The sequence below is a fragment of the Halichoerus grypus genome, chromosome 14 (genome assembly GCF_964656455.1).
Source record: "Halichoerus grypus chromosome 14, mHalGry1.hap1.1, whole genome shotgun sequence".
Classification (NCBI taxonomy): domain Eukaryota; kingdom Metazoa; phylum Chordata; class Mammalia; order Carnivora; family Phocidae; genus Halichoerus; species Halichoerus grypus.
The window spans coordinates 79,219,465-79,243,783 of record NC_135725.1 but is presented as its reverse complement, the minus strand read 5'-3'; the positions used below and the strand labels follow the sequence as shown (position 1 = coordinate 79,243,783).

Below are 24,319 nucleotides of genomic sequence, written 5' to 3'. Positions count from 1 at the left end.
CCAATAAACTGGTGCGTGAAAACGGACATTACTAACAGTTGCTGGATTGAGCACCTTTATTTTTGCACACCCACTATGATCTAGCACTGTGCTTGATATCTTGCAAAGAATGCAAAGAAATATAAGGAACAGTTACAGTTCTTAAGAGTCATAATGTGTAGCAGTGGATCCTGAACAGAATATGTGCTAAAATTAGTAGTCAGGACATTTAGCATCATTGTTCTCCTAGGATGTTTTTTGGCTCTGTGTTGCCTTTTTTTTTTTTTTCTCAGATGCTTCTGAGCCCCTGTTCCTTCCAGTCCTGAGTCAAAGTTGAAATAGCTTTAGTTAAGCTACAATGTTGGGAAAGATGATACAGGTCCTACTCAGGAAGGATGGCTGTAGAGAGGTGGGGCGTGCGAGCCATAGGGCAGAGAACCACAGTCCTCTCTGAAACACGTTCTGTCTCAATTCGCCTTCATTCAAGCATATTTCCTGGGAACCCACTAATGTGCTGACTGACGGGGAAATGGAACATGAACGAGGCACTGCCTTTGGCATTCAAGGAGATCGCAGACCAGGAGGAACGTGAACATAAACACACGTAATGTGGTGTGATAGGCATTCTGTTAGAATCTGAGCTGTGTGCAAGGTGTTTTTAGTTACCAATGGAGGAGATGCCTGAGATTGCCAAAGGCCCCCAGGGAAAGCAATAGAAGACAGGGTGAGGACAAGAAGTGACATTAGTCCAACAACTATCCTAAACTAAGAGATTTCCGTGTGTTATCTAATTTTGTTTTCCAGTTCATGGAGGTACCATTTACATACAGAAAAGTTCACCCTTTTGAGGTGAAGAGTTCTGTGAATTAGAAATTTCCAGCCAGAAGATACCACCAGAGCCAAGATACAAAATGGTTTATTTGATTTTTACGTGGACCCTACCATGGAAGCTTTAATGAGGAAACAGAAGCAGAGACGTTAAGCCTCTTGATGTTAGCTTCCCAACGTCCTGCAGTTAATAAGAGCTAGAGGCACAATCTGAGCAGGAGAGAACTTTCTACGTGTGCGGGGCAGTGGCGGGGTGTGGGGGTGTGGCAGAGTGTAGCAAGGAAAGGGAAATAGAGAAGAATTTGCAGACATCAGCTGATCGAGGGATCGGGTAGCACAGAGTTTTATAGATAATCAGGGTTGGTTTTTATCATGACTTGTGTGAAGAAGCTTATAATTAAATTGAATCAACCTCTTCTTCTTAATATCCTCTGTGAGGGTATCTTCACGTTGAAATTTTATGGAATTGAATTTAAAAAGTATGTTGGCCTTCATATCCTTGGTGATTTCAGAGTTTAGACCATATTCTCTCTTTGAAAGTTTAACAGGGGGCGCCTGGGCGGCTCAGTCGCTTAAGCATCAGCCTTCAGCTCAGGTCATGGTCCCAGGGTCTTGGGATCGAGTCCCACACCGGACTCCTTGCTCAGCAGGGAGCCTGCTTCTCCCTCTGCCTCTGTGGCTCCCCCTGCTTGTGCTCTCTTGTTCTCTGACAAATAAATAAAATCTTAAAAAAAAAAAAAAGAAAAAAAGAAAGTTAAAATTGTCATGCAGAAGTCTCCCTGCCCCCAATCCTTTTGTCAGCATAAATCCTTCTCTGTTTATGTAGCCCCCTCATTGTCCATCTCCTGCACTAAGCGGAAAGTTTCATGAGAGCAAGGATTTTGCTTCTAGTTCCTTGCCCTTCCTCCAGGGTCTGGAAGATTACCTTTTGCAGAAAGTCAGCCTGATCCCCTTCCTTGTGAAGGAAGGACATTTAGCATCATTGGGCATCGCCGATGATGCCGAATCCATCTTTGCTTAACCAGTGAATGAACAGCCGCACAGAGTAGACGCAAAGAAAACCAAGGTTGTGTCGGTTCTTCTAGCTGTTTTGGAAGTTGTACCCATTACTTGTGCAAACATTTCATTGGCCAAAACGTGTCGTGTTAACCCATGTGAGTGCAGAGGCGGGGGCGGGGGGGTGCGGTGTATAATTTTTTCAAAGGGAGGACACTGCCGGGATGGGGATCGAATAAAAGTTAATGATAACCTCATGCCATGTGGGCCTTGGGTTCTTTAAATTCTGCTTGTACACGTCCAGTGATGAGCAGTGTTCTACCTACGAAGGCAACCTGTTTCATCCCTCAAAACTCCTGATATTAAAGAGGTTTTCGTTTTATTGTGCTGAATTTCATTTACTTGAATCTTTCATCTAAGGGTTCTAAGTCTATTCCTTGAGATCCCACAGAATAGAGGAGGATCCTTGGGAACACAAAAGGTTACTCTATCCAGAAGGGGGCGCCAGAACCCACCCACTTTCCCCCCAGGTAGCTGCCTTTCTTCATTTCCCCCCACCCACCAAGTGCAAATGACCCATCACGGAGACAGGGCTGAACTTCTGAATGAGATCATAGCCTTTTCGCCCTTTCTGCACGGTTTCACCCGGTGAATTATCGTCTTATTTTCATTCCACTCCAATGAGCTGTCAGCGATGGATACTGTAATTCACAGCAATAGAAACACAAACAGATGGGTAATTGACCTGCATGCCTTCATTACTTTGGAGTTCAGAATGGGTGTTGGAGCCATAAAGTCCTTTATCTGCCAGTCTGAGATCCCTGGGCTTTCACAAGGAAGGGGATCAGGCTGACTTTCTGCAAAGGGTTTAGGCCTTGTTGTTCTCCCCACCTCTGCTTTTCAGAAATGGACAGAATTTGACAAGCAGAACTTAGCAGGTACAAGGCAACAGCTGGGGCTCCTATGGGGCTCAGAGGTATCTGCAGGGGGCCACATTCTGATGCAAGAACAGGATAGAACAATATTTCTACTCAACCAAAATAGAATCTGTATATTCCCCTCTTTCTCTTAGCACTAAAAGAAATTGTGCATTTAGTAGGCAAGGAAATAGGTCAGAAAAAAGGACATCCATCAAAACTACTACTATTTTAGGTAATTGTGATATAGAATAAAATAAAACAAAGTTCATCCAAAAAACAAACAAACAAAACAGAAAGATATATGGTTCTTGCCTTGAACAAGACTTTGATTGATCCAGGGTATTCAGACACTGACCTATTTTTGCTCAAGGTATGCCCTCTGCAGGGAACACCATGGCTCCTCTTCATTATCTACTAAAAACCATGCTCGTGTTTCAGGATCTACCCACATCCCACACACATCACGAAGTCTTCCATAATTATTATCTTCAGGTTTATTTCCTTTCATCTTCGTAATATGTCACTGGCTGATTCAATATTTATTTATTTTTAAAGATTTTATTTATTCATCTGAGAGAAAGAAAGAGAGAGCACGAGTTGGGGAGGGGCCGGGGCAGAGGAAGAGAGAGGGGGAGAAGCAGACTCTCCACAGAGCAGGGAGCCCAATGTGGGGCTCAATCCCAGGACCCTGGGATCATGACCTGAGCTGAAGGCAGATGCTTAACCGGCTGAGCCACCGAGGCACCCCTCAATATTTATTTTTTTTAAGATTTTATTTATTTATTTTAGAGAGACAGGGCAAGCAGGGTAGACAGGTAGAGGGAGAGAGAAGGAGAGAAACAGACTCCCCACTGAGTGCAGAGCCCGATGCTGGGCTCGATCCCACAGCCCTGAGATCACGACCTGAGCCAAAACCAAGAGTCAGACGCTTAACCAACTGAGCCACCCAGGCACCCCTATTCAATATTTAAAATATATTTATTAAACACCTACTATGTTCCAGACATAAAGCTGCTTTTTATGTTTTAATCATCAATGCAGACCTTTGTCCCTTGTACTTGGATTTTATGCTTTAGTTTTGAATCTCCAAGTAGCCCCTCTGTGTCCTTAAAAGGTGGAAGCATCTTCTCCAACAAACCCCCATGCACTACTTGTTGAAAGAAGAGAAAGAGGCTAAGAGTTCCTCACAGCAAAAGAGCAGGATCAGGGTCAGAGATGAAGGTTGGACTGCACCCCCCGAGTTTTAGAGGCACCTTCAGCTTGGTTGATCGGGTCCCCCCCGTCTCCCCAGCTCACTGGGCACAGTCGCTTGGACCAGGTACCTGCTTTGGGCAGCAATACTGTGTCCTTAAAGGTATCAAGGAATTCAATGTAGGGATCCCCTGAAAGTTCTTCTGTTACCCTAGAGCTGCCCAGTGGTTGAAATTCAACAGTGCAGTGAGCCCTCACTTCTTTTTCTGAATCCCATCTATACTCTTTGTCTGTAGCGGACAAGGATCCTTGACCTCTGTTGCTGTAAGCAATGCTGTTCTTCCAATGAGCTGGCAGATCTCTGCCCTCTGTCATTCTTCCCTTCAGGGTCTTCATCTTCTCTAAGGCACCATCTCTTCTCTAGGGAACCTGGGAGCAAACATACAAACAAGAAAGGGTGAACCTTAATCAGAAAGGAAGGTGATGGTAAAGTTGGTCCTTAGCTGGAGGGAGTTCTATTGCCTGAGTCCTTGGCCCATGCTGTTCCCACTTTCTAAACTGCTCTTCCTGCCGACTTCTCATCCCCTAATTCCTGTGACTCCATTAGGTCTCAGCCCAAATGCCACTTTCTCCAGGAGAGCATCTGTGACTGCCCCTACTCCAGTGTGGGTTAGGTGTTCTTTCTCTGCGTTCGCTGAGTGACCTCGTGCTTCTGGTAGATCACTGGTTTCCCTGCATCCAAGCAGCAGTTTACACGCCTCCTTCCCTATGCCCTGAGGTCCGCGAGGGCAGGGAGTGCCCGCCTTATTCACCCCGGTGTCCATGGCTCGGTGCCCAGCACATGGAAGGACCGAAAAGGAGAGAAGAAAAGGAAAGATAAAAGAGAAGGAGGAAGATTCCCTGAAGTAGAACCAGTAGAATGATAAATAATAGAGACCTATAATAATTCCTAGAATGCTATTAAGAGACAGGGCACTCTGGGCAGGTTTCCTACCGGCTCAAGTGGGGCCACTCGGGAGGATGTTTCCAGGAAAGACTCAAGTTCGGTCCAGGGAATGGATTCTGTTCTGATGTGGCATACACGGGGGTGCCTAGAATTTACTGATCACTTACTTACGCTCTTGTCTTTGTCTGCTTGGGCTGCTATCACAAATACCGTAGACTGCGTGGTTTAAACGAGAGACTTCATTTCTACAGTTCGGGAGGCTGGAAGTCTGTAGATCACGATGCTGGCAAATTCATTGTCTGGGAAAGGCACGCTCCTGGCTTGTGGACAGCTGGGTTCTCACTGTGTGCGCACATGGCCTTTCCTTCGTGGGTGTCCATGGAGCGAGAGGGAGAGAAAGAGACCTTTCCCGTCTCTTATCCTTCTTCTATGTCCATTAATCCTATCGTGGAGGCCCACCTTTGTGACCTGATGTGAACCTAATCGCCTGCCAAGGCCCCACCTCCTAATACCGGCACCTCAACATAGGCATTCGGGGGACACAAACATCCGCCCATAGCAGCCAGGTTCTTGCTGAGTGCTGTTTATGCTTTTCCCGCTGATGTATTCCTCGCAGCGGTCCCGGGACTTGAACTTCACAGGCAAGTAGCCTGGATTTCAGAGAGGCTAAGACATCGGCAGGGACCGCTCTGCGCCAGAGCCACCATGGGGACACTGAGGCGGGAGTCTGTCTCAGGTCCCGCTCTTTCCTGCCTCAGAGCCGGAAGGGCCCTCAAGTGTTCCGAAACGCAGTCACAATTCCTGGATTTGACGCCTGAGTCTGTTACTTTGGGTGTGGGGCTTCAGGCCAGCTCTGGGCCAATTCCAACATCCTCAAAGCGTTTAGGGGCAACTTTTTTTTTTCTTTTCTTTTTTTCCAGTCAGGGTGAAAAAGAGAATAGCTGTTGAATGAAAATCCAACAAATGAGTGTCTGGAGCCTCTGCTGGGCTTGGCCTCAGTTTATACTCTGAGGGAGGGTCTGAGGGTAACAGATAAGGCCCCTGTCCCCCTGAAGCCCACTCTCTAATGGGGGAGGTGAAAAAAAAATATGAAAACAAATTAATAAGATCGCTTCTGTCAGTAACTAATCGTATGATGAAAATAAAAGAAGCATTTTAATTTGGGGGATCTGGGAAGGTCTGGATTGCAAGACAAGGGAGCCATGCCGAGATCTGGGGAGAGAAGATTCTTGGCACAGGGAGGGACACGTGCAGAGACCGTGGGGAGAACAAGACCCGCGCAAGGGAGGGAACGGAGAAGGGCAGGATGCCTGGTGTGTTTCAAAAAAAAAAAAAAATAGAATATTAAGAAGAAGGAGTGAGGAAGCAAGGGGATAGAGATATCCTCCCGTGTGACAGAGAGGAGAAATCATTCCTCCTCACACAAAGACTATATGTAAAATACGAAAAAAGATTGTGAGGTGTCTGTGTTGAAGGTGAGGTGGGAGGAAGACTAAGGGACAAAGTCAGGCAAAAATCAGGAGAAGAGAACGAAGATGACGTGGATGTTCCCACATCTACATTGCCCACTCACTTCGCAGAACAGTGAAACATTCCAATTTAAAGTATAACAAGATTTTTTTTTTTTTTTTTAAAGTATAATGAGATTAGGGGGAGATATCCCATATGTTCAGCATGAGTGACTTGGTGTTCAAGTGAAACTCTCAGCTATTGCCTTCCTGGGTCTTTTGAGGCAAAATTTATATGCTCAGCAATAATGGTGGCCCATCTCTCTCTCTCTCTCCCTCCTCTACCCCCCACACTCTGTGTGTCTTTGGGAACTGTGGGGCCAGAATATTCCACCCCAACCGGCAGCTGTATATCTTTCAAACAGTGGCTCCACAGGCCAAATCGCCCTCCAAGTTATTTATGACTCCCATTGAAGCCGGCAGGACTCAGGCGCCAATTTGGAGGTCAGCAATGGGCCCCTTTGTTGGACACAGGTCATCAGGACACAGTTCCGGCGGTGACTGCTCCGTGAACCTCCGCTGCTGTCGAAATGGTTATGTAACTTTAAACAGTAATGACATTTTGCAGAAAAGTGCTTTTTAATTGCTACGTCTTCATTATTCTCTTTCAAAATTGCCCAGGAGATTCTGCCTCAGAGACAGCTCGGCATGATCTGAGTTTCCATTTTTAAAGAGCAATCAGTTTTGTGTTTCAGCTGCTCCCAGAAACCCCCCAACCCCAAACTTCATCTGTGTTCAGTTGGCATTAAATGGGGTAGGTAATACTGCCTTTTGTATCCTTGCCAAACGGAGAAATGATTTGACGCAATTTTCTAAAAATGCTCTCCCCAAATTCCTTTTGGGCTGGGACCAAGAATAGAATATTTTATCCCCTACAAAAGGGAGAAAGAAAATGATGAGCAAGCTAGAAAAATAGGACTGAGAGTATAGTCTATAGAGTTCCAACAGAAACTTAACCCCAATCCATAGACTCAGATGCCTATAGGGGATTGGGATCAGCTAAAAATAAATTTTGCTTTGGAAGCAAAAACCGTGATACAGATAAAATGACTCAATAATGCATAGTCTGAAAGAATTGGAGACTTAGCTGACAAGGGACTCTACTGCTTGATGTGTTTGGCCCCATCTTTTGGTGTCTGTGTCATCACCCTCTCGTCCGGTGAGCCCTCCCCAGCCGTCACTTCTTGCGGACCCCTTGCCCCCTGGTGCGGAGCTGACCCCCAGTCTGGCAGCCCGCAGCGCCCAAGCCCTACAGCTCCTTCTGTCCTTTAGAACATGTGGACTAATGCAGATCCGCCTTCCTGAATCGCGTACTCCCCACCACCATGCCACTTCAACAGGCACAGAATTCTAAACTCTACGTCTTATGAAGTCTCTGCAAATAGCTCAAGACTGCCTGCTATTTTCTTCTTCTGATTAAATACCCACAGCTATTGTTCACTTATCCTGAAGGTCCTGTTGACACGTTAAAAAACGTCAGTCCCAGGAGTGATTTCATCATCATCATCATCATCATCAAAAATAGGAATGAATTGGGGCACCTGGGTGCTCAGTCGGTTAAGCGTCTGACTCTTGATTTCAGCTCAGGTCATGATCTCAAGGTTGTGGGATCGAGCCCTGCATTGGGCTTTGCGCTGAGCAGAGATTCTGCTTGAGGATTCTCTCTCTCCCTCCCCCTGCTCTCTTTTTCTCTCTCAAATAAATAAATAAATCTTTTCTTGAAAAATAGGAATGGGTAACATTTACTGTTTGCTTGCCATGTGGCAGGAACTGTTCTGGACAATTTTCAGGGATTCCTTCACTTAGCCCTCTCAACAACCTTCTGATGTAAGTACTCAAAGCATCTCCATTTTACAAAAGAAGAAGTAGAGCCTTAGACAGTTTGAGGGACTTGCCCGAGATGTGTAGGGAGTAAGGAGAGGGGCCTGACCAGCAATGCCCAGCTTTTAACTACCTCCTGGGTCCCTGCTGTAAGTCGGGCTGGAGGCACCATCTTCTTTCCCACAGTGCCCTTCTGAATACAGTCTTTTTCAGCTGCCGGATGAAGACAGGATGAAATGATGGCACTTATTTTTTTAAAATAACTTGAAAGTGAGAGAGGGGGACAAAATGTAGAAACACAACTGTGAATTAGAAGGAGAGAAAAGCCGAGCTTATTCAGCAAACCCCTGATGAGTAGGATGAGGGCGTGTCCCTGAAGCATGAACGAGAAAAAAATGTAATCCAGAGAACACAGTTATTTCTCACACAGTGGGTCTTTAAACATTTACCCGCATACGCATTGGTGGCTAAAACTGTCAGCAGCCCCAGATGAGGTAGAGAGAAATGTTTTAGGTGAAAGTGCTTTCGTGAATTAATTTAGCCCAGAGTTGTCCTTCTAGTTGGACACCCTAGGCCATAGTCCGTTATGGTCACATCTCAGGGGTATGTGAGTAGTGCACGTGCCCAGAGAAATCCTTCTCCATCCTCGGCTGTCAGGATTAAGACTTTGATTAGGCAAGAATAGAGAAAAGATTATGAGGTGTGGTCTGGAGTGTTCATCCTGTATCCTTGGGCTTGTCGCTTCCCCTCCATGAGCCTTGGCCTCTTTGTGTGTAGAGCAAAGAAGAAAAAGTAATAATTCTCTCTGATGTCATCCTGTACTGATATTATTTTTATGATGCACTGGTCTTATTAAATTATACCACTGTCTTTATATTACTCTTATCCTTGAAATTTACCAAAGTGTCCCCATTATCCATAGGATGAAGTCCAAATTCCTTAGCATATGATAAATGTGCCCTTTGGCACCTGTTCCCGTTAGAGCAGTGCACCCCCACGCACGCAAATTCATTTCATTCACCAGCAACTCCCAGACATACACATCTTTCTTCTTGCTATTCTTCTCTTTAGAATGTGCTTCCTGTTCTTCTTTTTGCATGAGGATCTCTTATTTACCTTTCAACCAGCCCAAATGCCGTCTCCCCTAAAAGGCTTCCCTGCTCTCCAAGCACTGTTATTTGCAGCCTTCTGCCGTCCTGTCGCCTCATATGGCCTTCTCTGCTGCAGGTCTATAAAGTTATGATGATGTGTGCCCGTGTCTATCCCTGCTGATTATACTGTAAATTCCCCAAGGGCAAGGATCATGTCTTTTTTTTTCTCTCTGTAGACCTAGTGCCTAGCTCAGGACCTGTGCTTCCTAAATAGAGTTCATAAATATTTGAAGAAAGGAACACAAAAGAAATGAAGGAAATAACAAAAAAAAAATAAACAATAATCGTGTGCTTTCAATAAGGATTTTGTCCCCAAATGGAAAGGGTGTAGGCCAGATCGGGCTCTGGCCTCAGTCCCAATGCTACGGAATAAAGTATGCCCTTCAGGGGTGGCCAAGGTCATGACTTGGAGAAGTCTAAGTAGGAGCATTGCAGCTGGAGGCCTCGCCGAGGGGGCCCTGTCTGGATCCAGGCAGGCCCAGAAATATTTTGGTTACAGTACACAGGGAGAAAGCTAGCGGCTTCGGATTCCTACGCATCACCTTTCAAAACTGCTAATGAAACACCTTCTTTAACCTTTCTTTTTTTCCCTTTCTTGCTATTCTCAAACAGGTCTTCAGATCATCTTCCCTCAGTATCTGCAAGAGAAGTTTGTCCAGTCGGCCTTGAGCTACATCATGTGCAATGGTGAGGGGGAATATGTGTGTCAGAACAGCCAGTGTAGATGCCGGTGCGCGGAGGAGTTCCCACAATGCAACTGCCCCATCACCGACATCCAGATCATGGAGTACACGCTGGCCAACATGGCCAAGTCTTGGGCCGAAGCTTATAAGGACCTGGAGAATTCAGGTAGAGAACCTAGTCGTACTGCATCAGTGGCCCTGAGCCAAGTCAAGGAAAGGAAACTGTCTAACTGGAATTAGGACCCACTATGAGGAAATAGTCAGTGACCCCAACTCTTTCACTGGGGAGGGACCAGAGCCCTGTCCCTCATGGAGGAGGTACTCAGTCCGTCTCCATCGAATGGAGCCGTGGATCACATAATCGAGTTTGTGGTCCTAAGATGTATTGTCTCTAGGGTACCCAGAAGACAGAGAGAGAGTAATGCTACATAACACAGAGAAGCCTTTGGAGAATGGAGAGTCAAAAGTATCTGTATTGATTCCTAAGTCTCTCTGTGTGTGTGTGTGTGTCTAAATAAATACGTACATATGTGTAGATTTTAATACATGTACATATAGGTAGATATCCTTACAGACATAGATATCCAAAGAATTCACAGCTTGTCAAAGCTCAAGCGACTTTTCAGGTACTTAGCTATTTCCTGCTTTTCGTGGTTAAGAAAATTCGTGGTCATGAATTTCAGGAGAAGAAATTCAGTCTCCCAGGGCCATAAAGTGGATGAGGGGCAAAGTTGGAGCTCTGCCTCCGTGGAGCTTCTAGTGAGTGTGAAAGTCAGACATGAATCATATGACCATGCAGATAATTAGGACATTTTAATCAGGTGTGTGGAGGGGGAGGTTGAATGTGGCCAGGCGGGTCGGGCAGGTCAGGAGAGGCGAGCTGGGGAAGAGCATCTGAGATGCAGAAATCAATGGGGGAGTGTATGTCAGCCAGTGGGAGGCCATCCTAAGGTGCCTAGGGGAGAGGACAGTGACATTGTTAACACGATCGTATAGGTGGGGAAAATGGGGAACATGCAGAGATGCCAAGATAGTTAGGCTTGATGTTACATTGGCTAAACGAAGAGATGGGTGTTGAGATTCAAGAGCTTTTTTTAGGTATGTTTGTTAGAGAGTTTGATGAACGCTGGTACCATTCACTGAGCTAGGACACCTTGGGAGGTTCAGAAAAAAAGACTGTGCTCAGCGTTGGACATGAACACCTTGGGAAGCCTTGAGACTTCCAAGAAGACATGCCAAGTAAATACTTGGCATTTAATACCAGCTCAGATATCTGCTAAATCAATGGATATATGCAGAGAGCATTACTGTTTTTTTTTTTAAAAAAAAACAACTTAATATTCCTTAAATTTATCACAACAACTGCATTACAGCGAGTAGTGATGTTCCTGCATCCCAGAGGACGGAGGGTGCCGAGACCCAGTGTCTTCCCCAGGGTCACATCGTTAGCAAATGACAAGGTCGGTAATGGAATCCCTGATTCCAAATCCAGTGCCTGTAGCAGCTTCTGTAACTTTAATTCTTCTTTACCCCCTGGGCCTCAGTTCCCTCATCTGATAAATGAGAGGACATGTTTGTGGTTTTCATATTTGAATTTATTTAAATTTTTAGCCGAGAAAGCCTTTGATCGAACAAAATCATACCTTGGAGCCGCTGTGCACCCCAGGTGAAAGCTGAGCTGTACTGAGCTGTGTGGGAAAACCACTGGTTTCCATGAACTCTGAGCCCCCAGCCAGCTTGTGGAGCCCGCAATGCACGAGCGATTCCGCTCTCCTGCAGCTCGCATGGAGCTGGGACCGCCCTATGAACCTGCACCCATCAGTCCATTTAAAATCCCAGGGATTCAGAGAAGAGAGGCTCATGATGGAAATGTGTTATGACCATTATTTGGCCTCAAACAAGAGAAGCATTTGATAAAATGCTTTTGCAGAGAGATTCCACTGATTGCTAAAAAGCAGAGGGGAACATCGGCTGTGTGCACAAGCAGTAAGGATCCTTAGCATCTAATCCTATTCCCAAGGAAGAGAAGCCACTTTCAGTGAGTAGGTCAGGAGACACAGCTGAGAGGCTGCAGAAACGATTTCCATGGCACACTTTCTCCCCATGATAGCACACACTCGCTCCAGATATCCTGTACTTATCCATTTGGAATGGTTTTACCCATTAAGACAAATCCACCCATCTCCACTTGTATAGGTGGCTTGTGCGTGTGTGTTTTCCTCCTTTTCATTTCAGGCAATGGCCTAAATGCCCCAGCCAACCAGGGACTTTGGGGGGATTAATGACCAGCCAAAAGGGAAGAGCCAATGATTCCTTCATGGTCGGAGCACTGGTGGTCAAATAGAACCAGCCTAGTTTACACACCCAAATGGGGGTCTGTCTACACCTCCCTTATTGGGAGGGAACCGTTCTACTTCTAATCAAGAAAATTAAATCATTTTAACTTTTAAATTATACATCCCTATCTGACCCAGATTCAGGTTCATTGAAACGACTGTTCTGTCCTTCGAGGTCAACAGAGCCTTCCGCAGGAGGGTGGCATTTCTTCCATGGGGGCAGGGGTGGGCAGCCAAAGAGCATAGAGTCATTAGGGCCAGCCCCCTGCCTCCAGCCAGCTCCCCAAATAAATCAGTCAGCACAGTTGTCCGATACCCTTCCAATCCTACGTCGCCATGCATCCCCTGAACACTTTCTGTTCGTCGAGAACTATTTCGGCAGAGGCAGTCCAATGTCACTCTCTCAAGATTTGCATGGGGTGCCAGGATAGCTGTTTGACAGATGGGGAAACTGAGGTATTGAAAGCATGATGGTCCTACAGCTGCTCAGGGGCCGAGATGCGGTTCGGTCTCCTGCATGTCCTACTGTCAATAATGACGTGCCGGAACGTTCGTGGGAGTCCGAGAGTCCTGTTTTCAGCACCTTTTATTTATTTATGTTTCTCCCAATATACTGGTTCTCCTTATGTGTTGAGAGTAAGCGTATAATGCTGAGTAAGAGCATAAGATTCAGAGCCTGGCTAGAGTTCTAATTCTACCATTTACTGGCTGTGTGACCTTGGGAAGTCAACTGACTTCTCTGTGTCCTAGTTTCTATAAAAGGAGGCACTAAAAGTACCCACCTCATAGGTTTGCTGTAAAATCACTTATATGGGTTAGGTGTTTCAGACTGAGGATGGTGCTTGTTGAAAGCTATGTAGGCATTTTTAAAAATAAATGAACGCCTAATGGACCTGAAATTTCCTTGTAGGTTTTATAACACGAAGTGAAAGTACTAAGTTGCAAATACATATATGTATATATAAATATAAATATACATATTTTATATATATACATATATGTATAAATATATATATATATATATATCCCTAAGCATTTAGCTTTTTTTCCCCTGCAATATGATCAACTTCTTAATTCTTTTCCCAATAGTGGGGGGTGGGGATGGGGCAGGGGTGAATATTATATTAAAAAAAAACAACGGCTCTGATTTGCATCCTGCCTCTTGTCACTTGCAGGCTGTTCTACCTTCATAAAATCATCTCCCCACTCTGGGCCTCAGTTTCCCTCTATGCAGAACCAGAAAGCTGGCCTAGAGAACCTCTAAGGCCGTGTCAAGTTTTAGCAAATACTGAAACTCTGAAACACAGAACCACACACTGAGGCAGAAAACTTCCCCCCAGAGACCCAGGATTTGCCCCCATCTCTTCAGCTGGGGTGTCCCCAAAATGGGACGTGACATGAAAGGGTACACTGACAACCTCCAGCATGACTGGATCACACAGTGGGGAGCTTGACCCATCTCAGTTCTCCCTCAACCCTGCAGATGACACCAGTTGGTGCTAATACACTTTTAGCACCTGTCTATCACTCACGACCTTCCTGTATGTCTCAATGAGAGCAGGCGCAGGGCCTTGAGCATTTAGCTGGCAACGGTATCGGTCCAGGATCTGTTAATACGGTTTTCATCGTATTTGTGTTTCCAGCTTTATTTTTTTAACTTTATTTTATTTTATTTTTTTATTATGTACAATTAGTCCAGCTTTATTTTTATAGCGCCCATTCTATTGAAAGCATGTGATGGAGGTTTCCTAATGCAGAATTAGATAAAAAAAAAGTGGTTTAATTGATTCAAAGAAAATATTAAGTAAAAAGAAGTACAAATGAGATGTGACTATCATTATCAAGCTGGCATTCAGATGACCGGAGTTTGGGAAGCCCTGTTTTCTGTGGGGATGCAGGCTGCAGATTCACTCCCGTGAGAGCAAAGGAAAAGGACCCTTCCTGAAAGTGGAGTGGTCAGAGCAGAGTGGGCTGGAGCAGCAGTGTTCGTGGGCCTCAAAGGAGGAAGTTTTATTTGCAAACCCGCTGTGTTGGTAGGTGGGGCTGAGCATGAGAGGCAACCTCAGATGGGGGCTGCCCCACGCTCAGCCCTTCTCTCTTGGCCTTTGTCTCTTGCTAGATGAGTTTAAATCCTTTATGAAGCGTCTCCCCAGCAACCACTTCCTGACCATCGGGAGCATCCATCAGCACTGGGGCAACGACTGGGACCTGCAGAACCGTTACAAACTCCTGCAGAGCACCACCGAGGCCCAGAGGCAGAAGATCCAGCGCACGGCCCGCAAGCTCTTCGGTCTCAGCGTCCGCTGCCGCCACAATCCCAACCACCAGCTGCCCCGGGAGAGGTAAGTGCGGCCCCCACCTGCCGCTTCTGCAGGCTTAGGCCCAGTGCTAGCTTCGTCCTCTCATTGCCCCGGGGGATGCCCCGGGGGATGCCCGGCGGAGGGTGCACTTGCCGGTGGCCCGCCGGGCCCTGTGTGGTCCAGACCGACCGTTTTCTGGATCGTCTCTGGCTTCTCTGCTACTGTACTGGCTATCCTTGGATTTCTCGCTGTTTCCTGAATATGCCCTGAACTCCCGGCCTCTGCCTTCTGTCTGATCCATCAGACTGTGGAAGGGAACCAACCTTAGCCCTGACTGCCATGTGACATTCTTCTCGTTGCTTACAATGTATTATCTATTTAATTTTAAAATTACTCGACAAGGCAGATTTTAGCATCCCCATCTTCCATGGTGAAGACACCGGGTTAACTCATCAGTCAGCTAGGAATGGAGGGCCTTTGATGGGGCCTGGAGTCAATAGAACAAACAAGGCACAGACCATGAACAATTTAAGGAGGCCCTCCGTGGTTGGGTCCTGGGAGTGCAAGGTTCTCACCTGAGAGTGAGAGCCTCCTTAAATGCCTGGATGCCTCACCTGCCTCCCTCTGGGCTGCAAGACCAAAGCTCCCTGGTCTTCTGGGTTTATTTACTCTCTCTGGAACCCGTCAGGAAGGAGCCGGGATTCAAATCCAGGCCTTTCGGACTCCACTCTCCCAGGGCATGTATGAGCTGCCTCTGGGTGTTTCCTCTAGCAGGCCCACAAAGGGGTCACTAGCCAGCAGAAGGCAGCTTGGGGGCTGCGCACCCAGCGTCAACCAGCGCAGTGCTGTCTTTATTCATTCCACGTGTGGGGGTTAGGGGATCAGCTTTATTCAGAGAAAAGAGATCCACTCCATAAAAGAGTAAGGCTAAGGGGCGCCCGGGTGGCTCAGTAGGTTAAGCGTCTGTCTCTTGGTTTCAGCTCAGGTCCTGATCTCCTGGCTCCTGAGATCAAGCCCTGGGTTGGGCTCTGCCCTCCGCAGGAGTCTCTCCCTCTGCCCCTTCCCGTGCTTGCTCTCTTTCTCTCTCTCTCAAATAAATAAATCTTTTAAAAAAATAAATAGAAGAGTAAGGCTAAGTCACATTTCCTTAACAAGTTCACTGTCAGCCACGTGTTTTTATATGTATGATTGTTACGCCCATTGTGCAGATCAAAGAACAAGCACAGAGAGGTCAAGTAATTGGTACAGAACTACAGTGTACATCAGCAGGTCTCAGCTGGAGATGATTCTGTCCCCAGAGAACAGTTAGAAATGTCTGAAGACATTTCTGAGTATCATAATGGTGTGGGCGTGCTACTGCACAGGGCAGTCCCCACACAAAAGAATTACCCTTCTCCAAAAAGTCAACGGTGCTGAGGTTTGGAAGCCCTGCCATAAGAGGAAGAGACAAGCTCCCCTGGCTCTATGATTCTAAATACTGTGTTCTTCATCATCCAGCTCCACAGGTACTCAAAGATTAAAGACCACTACACTCTCCTAAACATCTCCCTCATTCCAACCACCTCCGTGCACCCACTCGTCTTCCTCTTATTTTTTCAGACTCTGATCAAATGTTGCCTCCTCCATGAAGTCTTTCTTGATTGCACCAGCCAATCCAGAAAGCTCCTTATTTTAAATCCATCTACATTACTTTAAAGCCCCTGCCCGTCTTCCCTATTTCTTCACTATGAAATCTCCTCCTTATACACTTGTCTGTGCTCATCTCTGTTTTTCCCATTCCTTCCAACTCTGAACCCATTGCTTCGCACCTAGTTTATGAACCAAATAGGATTTGCTCTGCCCGTTGCTCACTTGTTGCAGTGCCCCAAGAGCAGGAACTAGGAAAGGGGTCCAGTCACAAAATGGCTTCCTTGTCATCTGCAGCCCGTGCCCAAACCGCCACCATGAGCGAGTGCCTAAAGGAGATTCCATCTAGGCTTCTGTCATGTGACCTGCCTCAGGCACAGTGGGGGGTTCAGAAATGAGCACAGTAAACAGTGCTGTGAAGGATGTCTTTCAGAGGAGGGGTTCTGTTAGCAATCACGAACAGCTCCATATATATATATATATATATAAAATTAGCTTGGCGGGGCCGCCATAGCAAAGTACCACAGACTGAGTGGTTTAGACACCAGAAATTTATTTTCTCATAGTTCTGGAGGCTGGAAGTCTGAGACTGATGTGTCAGCAGAGTTGATTTCTTCTCAATCCTCTCTCTTTGGTTATACATGGCCGCCTCCTCCCTGTGTCCTCACATGGCTTTCCCTCTGTGCTTCTCGGTGTCCCAGTCTCTTCTTCTTAGAAGGACACCAGTCCTGTTGGGTTGAGGCTCACCTCAATGACCTAATTTTAACTTAATTACCTCTTCGAAGTCCGTTTCTCTCCTCAGAGGAATGGGAAGAACCCCAGACAGGATCAGGGGGCTAGATTGAGATCCTGCCTTCCCATTAGCAAGCTGTGAGACCTTCAGCAGATCACCTCCCTATGCTGAGTGCAGATGTCCACAGCTCTTCCCGTGCAAGCTGTCAGGCTAGAAATGTCCTGCTGCACCTTCAAACGAAGAACTCACAGTGTTGCCTTCTCTCCTCCTGAGATGAGAAAACTTGCCCTAATCACAGCATCCCTCCTCTACTCACCTGGGGAGGGTGTCCAGAATTCCACCTTGGCAAGTCAGTCAATTATGTTCATTTAACAAGTATTGAATGCTGGGTACTGGGGGGTGCCGGGCGCAGAAACTCGGCTCCGCGTGGATTCCTCTGAAGCCTTCCCAGGAGAGCTGAACCTCCTTGCTGGTTGTGAGCTGCTTCCTGACATCCGAATCGGAGCCTTTAATGAGTGCTTCTCACACCGGCAGCAGCGCACCTCCCCGCCACGGACTGGTGTCACACAAAGGTGCTAACGCAGGGGGCCTTGGGCCACCGGGGCTGAGCGAGCTGGAATTTGCAAATGAGGCCATCGCTCTGCTGTAATTTGTCTGTGAGCCGGGCTCCAGGGTAGAGGAGTCCACCAAGCAGATGCCATCGCTCCCGTGGGTCAGAGGGATTTTTACATGCGTCGCGGAGGGGTGGTGGTGTCGAGGCAGGGGTGGGACAGGGAAAGAGCCTGGGGCTTTAACCACACACGGACTGGGTCCACGTCCTGGCTCCATCGTTCACCAGCCACGAGGCTCTCTGTTAGTCCCTGCACCTCCCCGACGACATGGGTTAATAACCTTTGCCTTCGGGTTAAGTATGAGGACGAAGATTGAAAAATTTTAAGAAACCTATAAAATGTCTGGCTCCATTAAGAGAGGGGTCGGGGCGCGGCAGAGAGAAAGAGGGTGCTATCACTTTATATATGTATTCTAAAGGCCAGGCACTGTTCTAAGCACCTTAGATGAATTAGCTCATTTCTGCCTCACTGCAACCTTAGGAACTAGGTACTTTCACTATCTTACTATTTCTATTTTACAGGTAAAGGAATTGAGGCACAGAGAGTTTAATAATATACCCAAGGCCAATAAATATTAATTATTTTATTGTTACTTCAAAGAGGTGTTTACCTATAAAATTAAGTGGTCAGTCAAGTCTAGGTAATCGGGGCTTAGTTTTAAGGCATCCTGGAACCTTAACACGGGGCTGGAAGGCAAAAGGGGCACATTCTGGTTATGCAGTGCCACCAACAAACTCACCCCAAGACTTAGTGGCTCAAAACAACACTTTCTTATCAACTGTCATGATTCTGTAGGTTGACAGGGCCACAGCCGGGGGTCTCTCAAGTCGGCCGGGGCCGAGCTCCTTTGAGGGCTTGACTGGACTGGACGTCATGCCCATGGCTGGCAAACTGCTGGCTCTCGGCTGGGAGCTCAGTGGAGGCTGCCGGGCAGACTGCCTACACGTGCCCTGTCCATGTGGTCCAGGCTTCTGGCAGTGCGACAGCATATTCAGACCAAAAGGAAGCTGTTCGACTTCTTCTGTCTTAGCTCTGGATGTCAGACAGAGTCCATTCCGCCATATTCTGTGGGCCAAAGTCCAGCCCGGATTCAAGGGAGTGAATATTGGGGGCTGTGGGTCTTTGGGGACAGAGGGAATCTTTTTTGGAGATAAAATGAGTATAAGTAGAGCTTAGAGGTGACCATCTTATATGTAGGGCAAATAAGACTAATTATAAAACGATAACAGCCTCTTACTGAGCAGCTATTATAACAAGCAGGAAAGCTGGCTAAGTATAGAGATTCTAGAGTCAGACTGCCTGGGTTCAAAGCCCAGGTTGGTCAGCAGCTTATCCTGTAACCCTGGGGAAGTTAGCACCGGCTTTGAGCCTCAGTTTTCTCATATGTAAAATGGGGCTAATAATAGCACCAACTTCTTAAGGCTGTTTTGAAGATTAGATGCTTTAACCCACATAAAATGCTTAGAACGGTGTCTGCCACATGGAAAACACACAATATATGTCAGCTATTTTCCTTATTGTTATTTTTACCAGGCACTGATATTTTGCATGTAAGTTAGTTAGCCCATGGTAATACTCAACAAGTCTAAGTGTTGGTAATGATGACATATTTTATTATATATATATATATATATATATATACTATCTCTACAAAGTTGATTGCCTTATAGATGAGGGAACTGATGAGGCAGAGATGTAATTAACTGGCCCAAGGTCACAGGGCAGGTAAGTGGCAGTATTGGAACTGTCTTGCTCTCTCATCGGTGGGCTTGCTGGTCAAGGGCTGGCGCAGGCTCTGAGCAGTATGCAGAGGCAGAGACACCGTGGTTTGAGTGTATGATGATACCAAAGGCAGGGTTAGCTCAATAAGGTCATCGGGGTGGTGATGGATTGGGATTAGAATTTTATAGGCTGGAATGTAGTGTGCTGAGATTTAGGAAATGGCCCCAGCCGTGGAACCCTGAATCATCAACTCTGGAGCCCAGGCAGATGACCTTACCAGGCAGCAGCAAATCGTCCCATTTTATGAGTATCCAGGAAGTTAAGGCACAGAGATGTTAACTGACTTGCTGGAAATCACACCGCAGGTAAGAGGCAGGATTCAAACCCTGGCAGTCCTTTCCTGTAACCTCTAGGCTCTCCTACCTGTTGCCGAGGATGGTGGCCCAGGGCGTTCAGATCCCCTGCCTAGACTACGAACCGCTTGGTGATGGAAATCACTCCACTCTCCTTGCAAAGAAGGGAAGGAGGACAGAGGGATGGAGAGAGGGAGGGAGAAAGGAAAAAAAAAAAAAAGAGGAAGGTAGGAAGGAAAGGAGGGAAGAAGGGAGAAGGGCGAGCATAAAGCAGCAGGCTTCCGTGCAATTCCATAAACGTTGACTGACCACCTGGCCTCCCAGCCCAACACCAGACCCTGGAAGGCACTTAAAGAAACAAGCAACAGGGCATTTGTCCTCAAAACATCATTATTTAGTGGCAGGGTGTGCTTTTGAAAAGGACACAGCTTTGAACCAGAGGGCCTGAGTTCAGGTCGCGGCTCTGCCCTGTATGGGCTTGCATGGGCCACATTAAATCCATAGTGGGTCTGTAGCAGGTGCCCCAGAGGACACGGGGTGCAAAACGTGTGCCTTGTGGGGGCAGGTGCAGGCTGAGCAGTGAGCGATGCCACCTCACCTTTCACCAGAGCAGCTCTTTATATCCATTTTCTCTCTTTTTTTTTTTAAGATTTTATTTACTTATTTGACAGAGAGAGAGACACAGCGAGAGAGGGAACACAAGCAGGGGGAGTGGGAGAGGGAGAAGCAGGCTTCCCACCGAGCAGGGAGCCCGATGCGGGGCTCCATCCCAGGACCCTGGGATCATGACCTGAGCCGAAGGCAGACGCTTAACGACTGAGCCACCCAGGCGCCCCATGTCCATTTTCTTTATGGGAAGTCTGAATTCGAACTCACTTGGGAAAATAAGGGGATCTTTTTTCCTTAAACAATTTGAAAACAACTGGACTCCTTTACCTTGAGGTCTTGCCCAACTGTAGGAGAAATATCACTTGGAGAGACTGAGAGAATCACAGTTCAACTCCAAAATATTGATATAAGATCAGTAATTAAATCTTAGTCAGTTTTAATGAGTAGCCTGTAGCTCAAACTAAGATCTTTTGCCCCAAATTACAATGGCCTTTTAAAAAAAGATTTTATTTATTTGACAGAGGGCAGGAGAGAGAGCGAGAGAAAGCACAAGCAGGGGGAGCAGCAGAGGGAGAGGGAGAAATAGGCTCCCCCACTGAGCAGGGAGCCTGATGCAGGGCTCGATCCCAGGACCCTGGGATCATGACCTGAGCTGAAGGCAGCCGCTTAGCCAACTGAGCCACCCAGGCGCCCCTACAATGGCCTTTAAACCGTGTCTCCCAGAATCTATTGTACCCCCTTTCCAATCTATGTTCCACGAGACGGTCAGAATTATTGCTTAAGAAGCAAATTCAGTCTTGCTGCATCCCTGCTTAAAGGCTTTGGTAATTAATCACTGCTCTTAGGAGGAAGAGCAAAATCTTAAACTGACCTAGAGGTCTGCCACAATCTGGCCCCTGCCTACCTCCTCCCTCTCTGTTGCATGCCTCTTCTTGGCTGTCACGGATGCAACCCCGCTAATCTTTCATTTCACTAAATGTGCATGCTTCCTCCCACTCCGCAGGGCTTCACACAGGTTCTTCCCTCTTTCTGGAATGTTCTCTCCTTTTCCTCCACTGCAGTAGCTTCTGCATGTCTTTCAGATCTCAGCTTCGAAGGCTGTGTTCCTTGCATTGAAAGGGTGTCGGGGCCTATTTGATATGCTTTCCTAACATCCTGACTTCCCAAATGAAGCCCCAAACTTCAGTTAACTATAACACCTTTGCTTATCTATTTATTAATGCCTATCTGTCTTATGAGACCAACAGCTCCAGGCAAGTGTCTGTAACCACGTTCTTGACCACTTTAACACCCTAATCTCCTAGCATGGGAATCGGCACACAGTAGCTATTCAAAAAACATTGTTCACTGAAGGGACAAATAAATTATTTTCTACTTGGAATGGGGTCCCCAAAGCATGGCAACATAATATTTTACAATTGTGTCCCATTGCCATATAAATAATTTAAGGATTTTTTCCACATATACTGTGTGTGGTTAGATTGTCTTCCTCATTCATAAGTGAAGAAAATGAGGCCAGAGGGGGTGAAGTGACTTGTCTAAGGTCACTCAGGGAATTCGTGAATACACCAGGATTAAAACCGAGGCCCTCAGACTGTGACAATCCAAGCAGTATGGTCAGATGGAAACTGCAGATGGAGATTGTCTTCAGCTGACCTGGATCCAAATCCTGAAAGTATCTCTTGCTACCTATGTGACTTTGTGAAATGTACCTTATCGAAGAAAAAGAGAAAAAAGAAACAAAGAACAAAAGGGGGACAAAAATAGGCACGTCCCAGAGTCTATGAAATTCAATGAGATGAAGAGAAATCCCTAGCGCTGAGTAGGTACTTAATGTCACTGTGATTTGGTATTTCTTTGCTGCATGCTGTCACCTGATTTTTGTAGAGGTTAGAGTATTACAAGGCAAAGCAGATCCATGGCACTTTAACTTGAGGGCGGGCAATAGAATTATTGGCATTTTCCGATGACTCTTGGTCTTTGGTTTATTTTTACTTCTCATATTCACGTGGCCTTGACCCAGCAGTCCAGTCCGGGCCTTCCCCAAGCACAATGTGATTGTGCATTGTTGAGATGAAAATCTCTTGGGGGCGTCCCTCCAACCCTGGGGCCATAGCTTCTGAACCCACGTCAGCTTTTAACATATTTCCTGCTCCACAGGGTGTTTAATCGGTGTCTATGGAAAGATTCTGGCTACCAAGATAATCGTTAGCCCTATTATGATGACCCTCTGTTTCCGCATTGGTTTTGATTCTTCTCTGAACCCTTTACTTAACTCGCCTCGGGATTTAATCTCCATAGACTCCTGCAGTGAGGCAGAGGGATAGGACTTCTTATATTTTATTGAAGTCAGGTTCAGTTTATTAGACAGTCTCTGCTCTGCTACTTATTACATGTGTGACCTCCACAAATCTCTAAACCTCCCTGAGCCCTCTGTTTCCTCATCTGTACGCTCAGGATAATAAGAATAGCTACCCCGTAGAGCTGCCGTCCCAGTCAATTTATAGGATATATGTGAAAACTCTTCGTAACTTATAAAGAAATGTGCGGATACAGTATTAATGTAATCAGGAGCACAGGGGTAGTCAACCCTAGATATTTGATGAGGACACTGTTTCTGCCTCCAAGAAATGGATGTTTCCGCTGGAGGAGACAAAGCACGAGCCCAGCCACATGTAACAATACAGAAGTGAGGCAATGTAATTTAAGATACCTAAGACTTCACAATCTGGAGTCTGATAGGCCAAGAAGAAGGTACATTTACTAACAATGTAAACCTGGCACGGTATTAAGGTATCTGAGCTTCATTTTTCTAATTGGTATGGTAGAGAGAAAAATAATACCTAATGTTAGAAAATCAATAAAAGAACATGTATGCCACTTTTAGCATATAGTAAGATGTCAAAGCCCGTGGCTCCTTATCAGACAAAATTAGAGACCAAAAATTTGTCAGTTAATTGCAAAAGTTAAAAATAGGGAATCCTAAAATGTATATACATGCCGCACATATCTAAAACACGTTTTATTTTTACTTAAAATATATACATGAATATTCCTTGGCCAACCCTTTTGAAGTAGGGCCAGAATCTTTTTTGAGGGTGCTGGTATATTCTGTTTGACATTTTACTGGCTTTCTTGCATAAACCACACCCGTCATTGTATAACATTTCCAACTTCTGTTTATTCAAAGTGGAGCAACAGTTTAAAGACTCTTAGGAAACAATCTAAACATTTGTAGATTTTCATGTCCCCTCCTAATCATTTTCAGGTACTTCTCCTTTATTTCAATCGATGACATTTTTTTCCCCCAGCAAATGTCTTTCTAGAATTTGTTCATAGAATTCAAATTAGTTTCCACAGAAAAAGACAGCTCATATTTAATTGATTTATTTGACTTCGACTTCCATGATCGAATCATGGCAAATACAACTGGCATAAGCAGATGTGAGAACAGGCGTGCTTGTTACTTGGAGGGAACAGAGGCATGTGGGCTTTGTCTGCGCATAACCAACCGGTCGTGGGTATTCAGTGAACATCGCACATTTATTTATTCAGCTGTGTGGTGAGTCACTCGCGTGGAGGTCAATTACACTAGTTTGTCCTGAGACAGAAGCTCTTACTCCTACTAACTTGCCACTGTTAGTGGAACAACTTGCTCAAGGTCATACAGTAAGAAAAAAAAAATAATGATAATAATAGTTAACATATATACCAGGCACGGTTTTAAGCGCCTTACGTTTATTTACTCATTGCATCCTTACAACAAGCCTATGAAGTAGATTCTATTATGGTTCCCATTGTAAAAACAATTTGTGTAGCAGTAGAGGTAAGAAGGGAGAGAAATACGTCCCTATTGGGGAAGACTGGAGAATCCCCTCGCCTCTTTGGCTGGATTAATCTATTCATCCTTTAACTTTCAGATCAAGCCCCCATTTCTTAGGGATGATTGCCCAGACACACGGGACCAGTTTGCAATGTCCTATGGGATGTCTTTACTACATCCCGT

The 24,319-nt window shown here is 46.0% G+C and overlaps 1 protein-coding gene across 1 annotated transcript in view; it reads left to right on the top strand.

The window, feature by feature from the left end:
* The window catches only part of BRINP1 (BMP/retinoic acid inducible neural specific 1), a 170,443-nt gene that overhangs the window by 131,410 nt on the left and 14,714 nt on the right, over positions 1–24,319 (top strand). The window contains exons 6-7 of the mRNA XM_036090482.2: positions 9,953–10,189; positions 14,479–14,701. Coding sequence (XP_035946375.1) covers positions 9,953–10,189; positions 14,479–14,701 — 460 coding nt within the window. The remainder of the gene's footprint in view (positions 1–9,952; positions 10,190–14,478; positions 14,702–24,319) is intronic.